Here is a 15,378-nt window from a genome sequence, read left to right on the forward strand (position 1 = left end):
AGGCCGGGCGTGCATGGAGCCGCGGCCCCGCCGCCACCGCAGCCGAGCCCCGCGCCCGGCCCGCGGCGCCCCGGCCCGCCGCACCGAGCCCCGCTCCCGCTGACGGACCCCCGCGTCCCATTATAGCGAGATCCATCGCACGGATCCCCGAAGCCCGCCGGGCGGACTGCACGGCGCGGACCCCCGCATCCCACCGCGCCGGAATCCGCTGCACGGCGCCGCTGCACGGACCGCACTGCACCCTGCGCGGAGCCCGCCGGGCGGACCGCGTACCCCGGACCCTCCGGCATCCCGCCGCCGAGCTCCATCGCCCCGAGCGCGCCCGCACCGCGCTGCCCACGGCGCGTCCCGGCGGCGCGGCGGGCATGGCCCCCGGGAGCCGGCGCGGGGGGGCCCGGCTGCTGCCGCTGCTGCTGCCGCTGCTGCTGCTGCCGGCGGCGGGCGGCGGGTGCGCGGCGGAGGGCGGCCCGCTGGAGCCCTTCGATGCGCTCTACGCCAGCGGGGTGGAGGCGTACTACGGCGGGGACTTCGCGGGCGCGGCGCGGTGCCTGGAGCGGGCGCTGCGCAGCCGGCGGGAGCTGCGGGCGGCGCGGCTGCGGTGCCGGCGGCTGTGCCGAGCGCAGGTGCGGCTGGCCGAGCCGGGCCCGGGCGCCGGCGGGGATCTGCCGTTCTTCGGCTCGGTGCTGCGGCGCGCAGAGTGCGTGCGGCGCTGCGAGGAGCCGCGCCTGGGGGCCGTGTCCCGGCACCGCGCCGCCGAGGAGGTGCGCGCCGACTTCCAGCGCAGGGTGCCCTACAGCTACCTGCAGCGCGCTTACATCCAGGTAGGCACCGCCCGGCCCTCCTCACCGCCCTCTCCAAAGAGTTACCCGCGCTTCCATACACCCGAGCATCCCAGGTGTTCCCCCTCTGCCATCTCTCCCAAGCTGTACAGGTGTGATCCGCACGACGTTCTCTCTGGTGTGTGCGGTCAGTGGTCATGGCCAGTTCCCGAGAGAGAGAGAGAGAGAGTCTTGGATGGCAACGTAGATTCCCTCCAGCTTTGGTTCACCTGTGCTTTTCCTGACTTGTTTTGGGTGTTTTTTCTATTTGCTTTTGGGAAAGGATGTTTTTGGTTTAATGTGACACAGTGTAATTCTGAAAATTGTCTGCCTTCAGTTTGCAGAGAAAAACCCCCAGAAACCCCTCAGTACCCCCCCAACACCCTCTGCCAGAGGTGTTTCCTTTTCGGACAGCCTGAACTGATTCCATTATTTCTGGAGCTTGGGCTGTAGGTGAAGCTGGAAGGTACATAACCTGTGTTCCAGGGACCTGATGGTCATTGTCCTGATGTGAAGTGAAATACTTTGCAGTATTTCTGCAAAGTAACGGTGTGCAGTCAGTATTTAGCAGCTGCTGACATCCTGAGTATCATCCTCTTATCCCAGTAACTTCTGCCTTATAACTGGTGCCTTCCCTGAGAAAAATGATGTTACTCTTTGAACTTCCTTGCCAAAAAGAAGAAAAAAACACAGAGAAAAAAACCAAAACCCAACTCCCTCCCAGCAGCCCACACCATGATAATGGTATTTTTCTTATTCATTCGAGACTTGTGCTCTGTCAAGCCAGCTACCTGTAGTAAGTCTTTCTGTTCATGACTAGTAAGGACAGAAACTCTGGGAATTTCATTTCATGCCAAGCAGAATGTTTAAAGCATTTCTGGAACATCTCCCTGTGGATTTCTGCTTTATTTTACATTCATAACTTTTAAGTTGCTCTAGGCAACTTAATAGGTGAAGACCTGCCTAGTGGTGCACAGGGAGAGTGATTCTGCTGAAATCCATTTCTAGGTGGAGAAGCAAACATCTTTCCTAGGCAGTGCTGGTGCCTGTGGTGCAGCAACATCAAGGAGGCAAACCATCAGCATTCAAACCTAGTGGAAAATCACAGCAACATTGCTTTTTCTATGCTTCCTTTTCTGTCATTGCCTTAATGTCAGTTTTACAAGTCAGGGACTAGAACTGCATTGGTTTAAACTCTAGTGGCCGTGTGATGCATAGAGTTCCTGAAAGAAATCCTGGGGGTGAACTGGAACTGTAATTTGGCTTGTGTGCAGTGCCAGTGCAGCTGATGGTCCTTACTATAAAAGATATTCTATGTAGTGTCAGCATCTGTGGGAAGTGACGCAAAATTTGTCATGCTAAAAAATTAAGTGATTTCTTAATCTGATTTCAAAGCCTCTTTCAGACTCCCTGATGTCAAATCTCACTGAAGAACTTTCCTCTAAATTAAATAATAGGGGTTTTGTCTCCCACTTCAGTAAAATTGATATATAAAACCCCAGAAAATTTTGGGGTATGGGCTGTTCTTGCATATATGCTTCTACTGAGACTGAGGTTGTTTTCCTCATTTAAAATGGCATTCTAAGCTTATCAAAGCAATGTGTTGAAAACAGCCCTTTTAAAATTTATTTTATGTGTGACTCAATTTGCTTTTGCAACATCTGGGGATTTTATGTTCATGCTAGCACTGATTTCACTGTTCTCAGATGGAGTAGTAGATGTTCTTGTTATTTACCTGGCTGTCTGGGTGTCAGGCATTGGAGCCAAGGGATGCTACTCTCTGATTAGATTTGTTCACGTTTTTAATACCTCTTTCTTTCACCCTTTCCAATTCTCTTGGGTTTTGTAAGCAGCACTCTGACCAACCTGGTCCCTCACAGCACCCTGCAGTGATTTGTCCACGTCCTCACCTGGCTGCTGCCTGTACCTGAGCTCTGCTCCCAGGACTGCCCTTTTGTTCTGGCTCAACAAGTCTGTGCACAGGAGAAAATACCCCAGATGGGATTTGCCTGCACTTGCACCAAACACGAGGTCTGCTGTTGTACGCTTGGATGTGAACCATCCCCTCATGCCAAGGCTGAGTGCCAAGGCTTTGGCATGTTCCCTGGGGGTTGGGATGCATCAGCTCCACATCCTCTGGGTTGACTTTGGCTGCAGCAACTGCTCAGCATTTTGTCTGAAAAGGGGAGCTTCCAAGTGGGGCTTGTGCAGAGCCCCCTGCCTTGCTGTGGGTGCACAGACAGGCTGCACAGCTCTGGGGGTGGCCACTCCACCCTCCTGTTTTGCTTCTTGAAACCAAAGAGGAAATGAGATGAGGTTAAACACCCTGCTGTGTACCCTGTCCAGCTCCTCCCTGGGCTGCATCACGAGGCCAGGATGCTGAGCACTGGGAGGATGGCAGAGTTTGGTGCCATTTGTGGTTTGAGAGAAGAGGAGCAGCCTGGAATGTGCTTCCCACCTCCCACTCTTGCTGACCTCGTGCTTGTTTGTTTCTCAGGAGGGGAGAAACATCCCGTCAGGAGGGAGTGACAGAGCAAGGAACAGATGAAAAAAATGGAAGGGTTTGGCTCTTGTGCAGCGCTTTGAGAGCCGGTGCTGAATATACATGAACGAATCCTTGCAACACTCCTGTGGGGTAGGAAAAGCAAAGGCTTTCGGTCCTGCTGGACAGATGCACAGCCTAACATTGGCCAGCACTGTGTGTGCCTCTGCTGTTTTGGGAGCAGCAGAGCCACCCAGATGCCCTGGGAGCAGGCAGGGCTCCCCACTGCCTTTTGGTGGCCTGGGAACAGGTGGGGTTGTCCCACTGCCTCTGGTCTCTCATTGCAGAGCAAGCACCAGCACAGCCTGACCCAGTTGTGATGATGTGAATGTGAATGAGACTCTGCAGTGAATTGCTGGAAAACTGGTGCTAGATTTGGAAGTTTTGGACTTCTTTTCCTCCTTTTCTTTCGGTTTTTTGGGAATTTTTAAACTCGACAGTAGCAGCAGCAGCACTGGGCTGCATTGCTCCTGCTTCTGAGCAGATGCTGAAGATATTTCTGCATAGAGCATTGTAAAGGGGCAGGGAGGTGCTGATGTGTGTAGGTGAAATACCAGTTCTGTCCCTCTAAAAAAACATGTTCTATCAGCCTTTGATGTGATCATCCCCATCATCCTATCAATTATTTCCTAATTTATCCATACTTTTCTGAAAAAGAAACAGTGGTCTTCTGAAGACCACCTTTCTATTTCACGGACATGATCTGAGTGTTTCTGGTGACTCTGGCATGATGTGGGGAGAGGCTGTGGTGCATTGCAGGAATGGGACAGTTTGTGGATTCAGCTAAGGGTCTCTGTCAGCTTTGGGCTCGGGATCAGGCTGCTGAAGTTGACTGCAGACTCTACAGACTGTAGACAGATTGCATTGAACAAGCAGCCCAAATCCACATGTGTTTGCAAGACTACTTTGTGGCTTCTCAATATGTATTTAAGTAGGAAGACTCCTCCTTTTCCTAGGATAGCTGGTGTTTTCAGGTAATTTGGAAATAGTAGGTGCATCTGCTGGAGGCAGTTAGGGTGGGGTGGGTTTGAGAAGGAGTGGAAACAGAGGAGATGAAAACATGCAATGCATGTAGTGGGTTCTCCAGCCACAGTGAAAAGGTTCTTCAGTGGGTTTCTGCTGTCGTGTCCCATGGGCTGGACAGTTTGCCAAATGCTGGTGAGTCTCAGTTCTGTGCTGTCTGCTTGGTCTTTGTCAAAGCAATAACCTCTGGGCTTGGCAGGTGGGTGTGGCAGCATCACTTTGCCCTCTTAAATATTTTATTAGTCATGTCCTTCTTGTTTTGCTGCTGTAGTCATCTTGTTTCTGTAAAAACCTAGCCTGCAGGCCATGATGTTCCTAACCCTGCTTTTTGGAGTTTTTCTAGCTCTGAGAGTGAGAGGAGGAGGAAATGTACACAATGTGCGCTGTGACAGTGTTTGCTGCTGCGAGCTGCTGACTCAGGAGCCGTGTTGGAGCTTGCTCTGGATGGTCTGCCATGAACCCTGTGACAGAGCACTACTTCCAGTCCCTAGTCTAACTTCTACAAGTCAGTTTGGTCCAAAAACAAGGAGTAACCTGGAAAAGTTGATAACTGTGTCAATTGCAAAACCAAATCTTATTTCTCTTCTGCTTACTGACCCTCCCCTTGAGGTCTGTTTCCTTTGTCTCATCCTGTTACCAGCCACAGCATTCCCTGGCCTGCTTGCTGGGTTGATGGCTATAGCCTGCTTTAATTTTCTGTGGATAGTGGTGTGCTGTTGCTGAGCACTTCCTCCCAGTTTGTAAATACTGAATTGCAGTGGTCTTGTCTCCCCACTTTGCTGGATGCCCCGTTGCACATCGGTGAAGCATGGCAGGAATTGTACGTGCATAGTCTGTAACCACCAGCCTTGGATCTAGATGAGAAAAAGCCTTTTAGCCTGTGCTTGGGTTTAAAACAATAAATAAAACAACTCTCCAGCATGTTGGACGTTGCTTCTGTCTTAGTAATGCCAGATTGTAGGTGGAGCAAAAGGGGCAAGAGCCTGACTATGTCTGGCTTATCCTGTCTTTGGCTTGAGCTCCCCCTTGCCATGTCTGAGATGTTTTTCAGTTCTGTTACCATCATGACTTCATGTGTTGCAAGCATAAAACAATAATGTTTAGGTTTTCTGAGTTGTAGGAGAGACTGTTTATTTGTTCTTTAAAGCTATTTCTTTTTTTAAAAAAACAAGGTCTTGTTTGGGGAGAACTCCCACTTTTATCTTCAGTGCTGGGTTTTCCACACTGCAGCAGATGGGGCAGTGCTGGAGGCACCACTGGGAGCTTGTCCTTGGGTCACTCTGGGCTGTCCTGCCCACCCACACTACCAAGATGTCTGCAACAGGCACAATAATCACTTGATAAAAGACCACAGGAGAGAAACAAAAGGGACAAGTGTGAGGCCAAACTTTAGAAACACTTGTGATACAGATTATTGCCCGACTCCAGTTCTGCCTTTGAAAACTCCGTAATTATGACAATCCAGACCCAAGGGAGGGGAGTTGTGTATGTAAACCTTGGCCTTTAAGCGCTCCAGTCTGGTGGTTCTGTCCTCTGCCAGTGCTTATGTGATCTCTCCACCAGCCACCTTTGGGTGTCTGAGTGTACCAACCCTCAGGACAGTGGTTGAGACACTTCAACCAAATCCTTCCCACCTCCAGTAACTACTCACTGCCCACCTCTGTGTGTTTCACAGGGCCAGAGATTTTTGTCTCTGTGAGGGATATGTGGATCACCTACCTAGGGGCTGTGGAGCAATTCTGCATTCACACCAATGTAGTTGCTTAGGGAATTTGGTTTGTTTCACTCAAGGACGGCAGTTTTCCATTAATGTTTTGCTCAGTTTTCTTTTGAGCCACAGTGCTGCATGGACCTAAGCAGATAATGGGGTCCTGTCCTGGGGTGAGCCACAGCCTTTGGGGAAACGTGGTTTCATGCGCAGCATCTCGTGGGCAGTGACACAGAATAATGTGTAAAACTTCTTACTTTAAAGTCTTTGGGGGAGCAGCTGTTTCTCACCACAGGCACCACCTGTCCTGCAAAGTCTGTCTGTGCAGTTGGTCTTGTTTTTGCAGGATTTATGTGACATCTCAGATGAAGACCTATAGTAAAACTGTCAGATAATCATTATTATTTGGATTTTTACTATTAGTGGTGTTTATTTATCTTCAATCTTGAGAATTGGTATTACTCAGATACTGGATAAATAAACAGATCTGAGACTTAATCTCTTGGAACGTCTCTTTATTTAGATTTTCTGAGAAAGCATTCCTACTCCTCAGCAGAGGGTAAATGTTAGTGCTCAGAAAGTTAAAATTATTTAGGACAAAAATAAACTCAGTTTATGGGGATGGAAAACTTTGAGTCTGGATGGTTGGGTCAGTGTCCTGGGTTTAGAGTAGGATATTTAGTCCTGCCCTAAGCCTGGGACATTGACCCAACTGCCCCTGCTCCTGTTCTTGCTGACCATTTCAAATGAAATGCTTCTAAAGTGTTTAGAGTTGAAAGTGTTGTCAAAGAGGGAAGAAGGTGACCCAGTGGTTCAATTCTGCTGCCAGCAAATGCAGACTAGGTACATCTTTGTCATGAAGGTGTCTCAGTGTCTTCACAGGAGTCCCAGTCTCGACTTTTTGGACTTGAGTATGGGCTTGTGATGTACTAAAAATTAGACTAGCTGGTTGTAGTGATTTTCTGCTGGTTTCTTTTGTTTTTTGAGTGTTTGGGTTTGGTTGTTTTCTTTCAGCACTGCCCAGCAAATCAGGACACAACCAGTAAACACCTACTGGTCTGAGACCCACTAAGCTCATTTCATACAGCCTAGTAATCATCCATTTAATAGCCAGGGCTGCTCCTTTTGTCTTGCCCAATTCCTCTTTCTCATTTCATGGCTATGCAGTCGTGCCAGGGCTTCAAAATATACCATATAGAAAAACATACTAATTATAGACCCAGTGCAGTGGGTCCCAGCCTGCAATATTTTGCAGTGTTTTGGAGAAGACAAGGTAACCCTGAATTCCTCCTTATTTCTGGTGATGTGGCTTGGATGATGGATGAGGCAGGTATGACTCACATGGTTTGAGTGGATTTTTTGGGACCTTGATCTAAAGGCCTCCCAGTGCAGGTTAATATCCCAAGTGGAACAAAACTGGGCACCAACAGAGCCCAGACTCCTGCTGCTGGGATGGGACCCAGGAACCTGCCCCTTCCCTGCTCTTGCATCTCCTTAGTTCCTTGTGGTTATTGCGCTTTCCCCTGCTGGCTGCTCCTTGCCAGAGCCCTGCTGCTGAACTGCCCTGTCCATGTGCCGTGGTGTGCTGGGATTTGTTAAGTGGCTCTGTGAGCTGCCTGTTAAATCTCATCCATACGTCTGAGAGCTCGGCTCTGGCTTCTGCAGAGCCCTTTTGTTGTCCTTGGCCACAGGGATAACAAACGGCAGCTGATGATGGACTGCATGTGAATGAGCAATGCAGCTTAGCCCTGCTAAGCAAACTTGTGCCCAGCACTCTTGAGTTGTGGCTGAGGTTTCAGCAAGGATTATTCCAATTTCTTGTACAACTGGTGATTTCATCGTGGATGGCACCAGCAGTAGCTGTTGCTTTTTTGCCAACCTCCTGAGCACTGCTTTGAGCCCAGAATCCTTGCTAGCAGGATTCTGGGCTCAAAGCACTGCTGGACGTCTGGAGCGAGGAATTGAGGGGTTATTTATCTTAGTTTTTTTCCTTTGGAGGTGGTATGAATTAGTCATTGTGATTGGGTTTGTTCCCAAGGAGTAGGAACCCCTGTACTCTGCACAGGGCATATTTCCATGTGTGTAGCCTGGAGTGAGGCCAGGCTGAGTTTGGATAAATGGATGTGAACCCGGGGTGACCCAGCTGAGGGCCCTGGAGTTTCTGTGCTGTAGCACTGGGGAAGCTGAGCTCAGGACTTGGCCCGTGTGTCTCAGCAGTAAGGGATGGCAGGAAGGAGGGCACGAACTTCCCTGCATGCTTGTGTTTCCAGCCAATGTATCAGCAAGAAGGTATTGACATTTTTATTTCTTGGCCATGAGCTGGTGGTGACTAATGAAGGCAGGGGGTCTGCCTGTGGGTGGGTTCAGGCAGCAAAGAACTGTTCCTCATCAGCCTGTACCTCCCAACCAGTCCTTCTCCTTTCCATGACAACTGGTCACTTAAACAGACCCTCCAGGGCTGACGTCAAGGGTCAGGGATTTGGCCACCAAATAATTACAGCAACCAAAATAGCATCACTTCCCCACCCCTTCCTTCCCACATGATCCTGCTGAATCCCAACTCATAAATGTCCTTTTTTTCTTTCTTGGATGAGAAGCAAAGCCCACATGTATTAGCTGGAACATATGGCAGGGTTTGGCTGCAGCCCATAAGTTGTGAAGGCCAAATATTCACTTGTAGCTTCTTGTTCACTTAAAAAAAAAAAAAAAAAAAAAAAAAAAGCGGAGAAAAACACGTTCTTTCAGTATTGGATGAAAGGCTGAGTCTGTGCTGGTGCTGGGATGGGAAGCAGATAGGGTGTAGGACAGCACGTTGACTGTGCTGGTGTGACAGGGAACGTGTCCCCTTGCAGCCATTGAGAGGTGGCCTGGTGGCAGTGCCACTGTCCCCTGCTCCCTGCCCTAATGCTGTTTCTCATGTCAGGCAAAGTTTGCAGGCAGTCAGCTCAGGAGAAGGTCACCAGCACCAGGGGTGCAGAGCAGTCAGCAGGTTTTACATATGGGTTAGTCACAGACAGGAGAAAATTCTGTCTTTGCAGCACTGAAGGTTTTATTAAGGGTCATGGGAACATCTGGGAAGGCGCAGAAAATTTGTGAAAAAGAGGAAAATGAAGACTCATTGTCAGAAATTGACTGCACCAGCAGAATGTACCTGGTGTACCCAAACTAAAAAAAAAATCAGAAACATCCCAAAAATATTTGTTAGACACCAACATGCTGCTTTTCACCATGGGTTTTCTAAAGCAACTGCAATGGTGGCCTTGATCTCACATCATATCCCTGCAGGAAGATGAGCCTGAGACTGTGCTGTGTCCTGTCAAAGTTAGAGGTGGGAGCACATGAATCCACAGTGCCTTCTGCCTGAAAAAAAAAGGGTGGGTAAATCCTGCCCCAAAGTGTTGCAAGCAGGGCACTGCCTACATCCACAGCTCTTTGAGGTCAGGGCTGGACTCCCGAGGGTGCAGTGGGGAGATGTGCTGAAGTTCATTGCCCAGGGCTATGAGTGCAGCTTCTTTTGAAGATGGAGCCAGCCATATTCCTTCCCAGGAAAGATCAGTGGGGTACAGAGAGAAAGAGCTTGGAAAATATCCTTCAGAATATTTGCTGAAGGTGTTGCTGTGTCTGCCCAGGGACTGAAGCACAGTCTGTTGGTTCCCTTGCTTAGAAAGCTGCTTTTAAAGTGGTTTTTGCCAAGGCACTGCCTGTTCTAAGGTTTATATATATTCTGGGGCATCTGTGACCTGAGTTACTCTGTGTCTTTGGAAGCAGATGAGAAACGGCAAAGTTTCATTGAGATAGTCTGAAAGGAAGATTTTAGTGAAATATTTTAGTGAAAGAGAGGAAAATGTGTCTTATCTGCATTTTTCCTATCTATGGAGCTGCTGGCCTCTCTGTTGCAGGGAATGAGAATGGACAGCAGTTTTCTTACCTGTGGGCAGCACTGATCCTGGGGATGTGTTTGCAGGCTGTTAACCAAGAGTTGTGAGGTGCCCTGAGCTCCAGAGGTGGCTGAGGAAAGGCTGTTGTTGTAGAGGGAACTCATGGTGCTTTGGGAGAGGCTTTTATTGCATGGTGATGCAGATCCTGATCTGTGCTGCTGAGAGCAGGTGGTTGGGGCAGGGTTTGCTGAGTGAGTGGTGCTGGTGCATCTTGTGCTCTTAATTACCCTGGTGCACTCAGCACACTGTGTGTAGGCACTGCAGGGTGCTGCTCTAACTGCAGATCCCATTGTGGGCTGCTGGTCACCACTGTTCCCTTTGCTTTAAATATCTTTTAAGATCTTTTAAATGTCTTTTGGCAGGTGGTGGTTCTTTGCTTGGCAGCCCTACTCCATTTTCTTTAACACAAGTGTTGCACCCTGGTGGCTCTGCTGCTTCTCTGGAGTTGCCACTCCAGGGTCAGTCACAGACTCCTGCAGCCAGCTTCCTTGGCTCACTGGGGTGCTGCTCAGTAAAACTTGGTTTTAGCTTGGATCCTGCTACAAGGCAGGCAAGTACCAACTAAAACAGTGATGTGCCACTTTAGGAAGCAGCTTGTCCACTCAGCTGTCAATTGCACATCCCTTCTGAGCATCCTAGGCTGAGCTGCATGGTTGTGGCAGCTCACTGCAGGCATGTGTGTATGTGAAGATGCAGAGGACATCCCCAGGCTTCCCCAGAGCTGTTTCCCCAGGTCATGTCCGTGTCTGGGCTGTGTCTCCAGCTGAGTCCCAGCTGAAGCCAGGCTCAAACTGGCTTCATGCAGCACTTTTGCCTGCATGGGGGAGCAGAAGCTGTTGCATTCTCTGCCATCAGCATGACCTTTGTGTGCTCTCTCAGCTGCCCTTCCTGCTGCTGGAGTTTGCTCTCCTCCACCCAAACTGCAGAATCTTTCTCACTGTACCCTGAGCACTCCTTGCCCAGACTCACCACCCTTCAAGGGGGCAGATCCTACCCACACTCAGTGCTTTATGCTGGACTCAGGTCTCATTCCTGTAGCCTCAGTGACTTGGGTGTAACAAAAGCACAGCACGGGCCATCAGTGCCTGTTTGTGCAAGCAGTGTGAGAGAAGGCAGCTCTGCAAGGCACTGCTTTGTAGAGGACAAGGCTTGTAGCTCCCTGATGGCCTGGGATGTGCAGGGCAGTTTCAGTTTTGGCAGCTGGACTCCTCCATGTGATAGTTGAAGCTCTGGGAGTTGGAGTAGGCTATGATTCTTTGAATGTTGCCAAACTGAGATCTGGGCTTAACAAAAGAGATTTTCCCATCTTGGGGGACTCATTCCAACCTGATTACTGTTTGGGTTGTTCAGCAAAACAGTCCCTAGAAAATGACTTTTGCACTGTAGCACAAGGCTTCCCACGGTGATGTTTTTAACTCCAAATCACTGTTTCTTTAATCACTGTGCTTCTGTTTTCCAAATATATTTGTGGATCCTTGCTGGGAAGTCTGGCTAGATGACAGACTTGTAAATAAACCATTTTTAGCCACTAATCCTTTTTGAATCAAACCAAACCAGGTAGAGAGACCTGATAACCATTCATCTGGACTTTCTCTTTGAAAGTTAGAGCTCTTAAAGTTGTCACTGAGTTGCCAGCAATTGATACACTCAGCTGTCTTGAAAAGCACAGTGTAGAAGCCATAGTGTCCTTCGTGATGCTTTTGAGAAGTATTAGATAGTGAAGGTTTGCATGTTTCAGGCTTATTGTTTACATTCCTGTCTCTCTGCTGCTGTTTTACATGGTGGATGTTACAGCCCAGCTCCTAAGTGGTGGAGCCCTGCTCAGAAAGGGTTCCAGGTCCCTTGGGACCTTCTGTGCTGCTCTTTGGGGTTGCTTTGGTATTGCAGCCAGCCTGTGCTGAAAAACAAAGTCCTGCTAAGTAGGATTGCCAGCTGAGCTCTTGCATGCTCTAGGTGTGTGCACAGATGTGCATGGAGCTGGGGAGATGGACAGGAAAACCCTCTAGGTGTTTGTCTACCTGAGATGGGAAGGAGTGCTCAGGTGTAAGAGCCAGCAGTGCTTAGCCCCTGAGTGAGGGATTATTTCATTGGGCTAAGAATGTACTCAAGCCTAGAAAGGCCTGGTTTGGGAAGTGATCAGGTTTACTGTGCCAAGTGAATGTTATCAGTGCTTTTAAGTGCCACTTGGTCAATGGCACAGCTGGGTCAGTAGTGCATTATGTCAACCACTTTACTGTCCATCTTATTTAAGCCACTTAATGGCAGCTTTGGAAGTTATTCTCTGCTATTGAGGGAGGAGACCTAAGTCCAGACAGTTGAGAGTTCAACTGTTTTAATTTTGCTGTTTGTAAAAATTGTAGGAAGACAAGGAAGGGAGAATCTGCTTTTCTTTTCATAGTGTTTCCTCTCTGTCAGGAGGATCATCAGGCATTTTGGAGGTTATCCTTGTAGATTCCCCTATTGCAAAACTGCAGTAGAATTTTGGCTGTGCTGTATTGTCCCTTTTAAGTGCCAGCAAGCTTGGCTCTCTGCTGTTATCTACACTTAGTGCTTTAGCAGTCCTGAGCACGGAACACTAGATCTGCTTTTGCTTAGCATTATAAGCCAAAAAGCAACACTCAGCTATCTCTTGTTTCAGAGCCAGGGTGCTGCTGAGTGCAATCAGAGACTTTGTCCAACCAGTGATGGGTGACAACAGAAGGATGTCAGTGCTAGGAAATTTCAGGCAGAGATATGTACCAAAGGCTGCTGAAAATAGCAGGGTTTGAAGCCTTCTGAGCTGCACACTTTGATCTTGGTCCATGCTGAGGACAACTGCTCTGACTGATGGACTGCACTTTAAGTTGGTGATGGATTTAGCAGAGTCCTCACAGGTGTCTGGATTTGAGACCTGCTGATATTAGCAGTAAAACTGTGTACAGTGTCTAATGCTGTATCTGTCCTTTCATGTGAAAGCACTGGGATGGAGGTTGTAAGGATAAACAGAAGGGAGTGTGACACAGCTTATTCAGAAAGAAAAAGAGCTGAAGTGGTGCCTGTACTTGCTGTGGACTCACATCTGTTCTAATGACTCAGGTTAATGCCTGATGACTTACTAAGGCACAGCTGCACTGTGCATTGAAGTGTGTGTGTTGGATGCAGCCTGCTGGGTTTTTGTTCTGCACAGAGCCCAGATGAGATCTGGCAGACCTCGGGCTCAGGCGCAGCAGCCGCCTGATCGCCCCAAGTGTGCTTGATTTGGGAGCCTGTGACCCAGACACCAGCACAGTCCGGGGGGCAGGACAGCAGTGGCTGGGTCTGCTCCAGCCCAGCACTCCCAGCCCTGATGTGCCCATCTGTAGAATGAGTTTGATGTGCAGTAATTGCACACCAGGCACTCAGTGTGTGAGGCAGGGCTGACATCACAAATTTGGGGAATGTCAGATGCGCTGCTTGGTGTCCGTGCTCTCTGAGGGAGTTCCAGCAGGAACAGAACACACAAACAGTAGCAGATTAATTAAAGATGTCCTGCTCTGCAAAAGGCCAATTATGGAGCAGTTTGCTCAGAGTCAGTAGTGCTGCCTGGCCTATTAACAGGGCACAAGCTAACTGTCCCCTCAGAGGAGAGCAGTCACCCAGCTGTGACAATGCACTGTCACAACTGTCCTGCACATGAAAGAGGAGGTGTGGCTGTCAGCCATGCAGGTCCAGGGCAGGTCAGCTTCCAGCCCTTTGTTAAAGCTGCTCCACAGGCAGCAGAGCAGGGTCTGTGCTCCATACAGCAGACATTTGCAGCCAGGCGTTCCTTACTACCTTTGCAGAGATCTCATTGACTTCAGTACCTTTGGTATGTTTATTCCAGATGTTTCTCCTTGAGCTGCTGCTGCTGCTGTTTAAAGGGCCCTCAAAACCTGATAACATCCCTGGGACCTGGGGAAATTGAGCATTTCAGATGAGTGGGAGTCCAAAATCATCATCAGGCCGCAGAATAATGGTTGTCCTTGTTTTAGGCCTTCAAAGCCTGATAGGATCATGGTAAAAAATGTGACTCAAGGGTTTTCTTTGGAGTGGTTCCTGATTTACAAACATTTTCTGGTTGGGACCTGGACTGAATGTGGAAAGCCAGCTGCCTTGTCCAGGGGCAGCAGCTTTCATTTCACAGGACTCATCTGGCTGAGCATGAAGGGTGAAGTGTCCTAAATGTCCTAATGTCCTAAACCCAATCCCATCCCTCTGTCCCACGACTTTATGGCCCAATGGGCCGTTTATGGCCATAAATCCCATTCTGTAGCTCACCATAAATTACCTTCTGAATCTTTTCTACACACATCCCTACTTCTTTCTGGTGAACTTCACCAGAAAGACTCCTACAATCAGCATGAGCTACTGCAAGGAGAGTCAGACCCATCAGCCATGGGGCTGAGCAGGGCTGACAGCTCATTCTGTCTCAGCTGCACTGCTTGAGGAGAGTTGCTTAGAGGGATTCTCTCTTTCCAGCAAGGCTTTATCTATTTTTCATATTGCTTTACTTTAAACAAACAAAAAAAAAATTCTGGAAAAATAATTATTTCAACATCCACTGAGATTTGTTTTGGAAAGCTGATACTCTGCTTGATTTCAAATTCACGAGGTGAACTGAAATTTCAGCTCTGGAGCATGTTTCACTTTGTCTTCCACCCATGGGAGAGCTGAAAGTGAAATGTAAGCAAGAAAAGTGGGGCAGGAAAGAGAAGTGGCAAAGGAATTGGGGAAAGGAGTCACAGCATCAGATGTGTTTGGCAGACTCCTGTGCCTACCTGGAGGAGGAGGTCATGGGGATGCTGCTTTATTGAGGGGCACTTGCCCGTGCCAGGTTTGAGGAGGATGGGTAGTGATGGGTTTGTTTTTTTTGTTTGTTTTGAAAGGAGGAACTTGCTAAAAGGTTGGATTTGAACTTCCTCCTGTAGAAAACCAGAGCAAGAGTTCCTGCTGGGGCTGAAGCAGCCAGGCAGGCTCACTGTGCCTGGGAGAGAGGGAGCTGGTGGCCATACCTCACAGGGTCTCAACCCTGCACAAAGCACACAGCTGCTGCTCATGTCTCTCAGCTTGTCACTTTGGAAGGTTTTGAAGGCCATGTAGCTCTGCTTTCACTTCCTAGAGCCTCTGTGCCAGGTGTATGGAAGAGCCAGCACTGTTCCACAGGGGATTTGGTCCTTTCTCAGGAGGGACTCATTCTCCAGGCCAGGAAGGCAGAGATGTTTAACCAGGGTTATTCTCAGGTAGTGTGCATTGGGTTTTCACATCGCTGAAACATGTCCAAAAATTGTTATCACTTTTTCTCCTAGTTCATAGTAGAAGATTTCATATTTACAATAGGCCACTGTCCTATTG

General features: G+C 48.9%; 1 protein-coding gene across 1 annotated transcript in view; it reads left to right on the plus strand.

Annotated features, from left to right (window-relative positions):
* Positions 1–350: 350 nt before the first annotated feature.
* The window catches only part of P3H2 (prolyl 3-hydroxylase 2), a 64,552-nt gene continuing 49,524 nt past the window's right edge, over positions 351–15,378 (plus strand). Inside the window, exon 1 of the mRNA XM_059855492.1 lies at positions 351–821. Within this exon, the coding sequence (XP_059711475.1) occupies positions 366–821 (456 nt within the window). The 5' untranslated portion in view covers positions 351–365. The remainder of the gene's footprint in view (positions 822–15,378) is intronic.

Source organism: Haemorhous mexicanus, chromosome 10 (assembly GCF_027477595.1).
Source record: "Haemorhous mexicanus isolate bHaeMex1 chromosome 10, bHaeMex1.pri, whole genome shotgun sequence".
In the NCBI taxonomy this organism is placed as follows: domain Eukaryota; kingdom Metazoa; phylum Chordata; class Aves; order Passeriformes; family Fringillidae; genus Haemorhous; species Haemorhous mexicanus.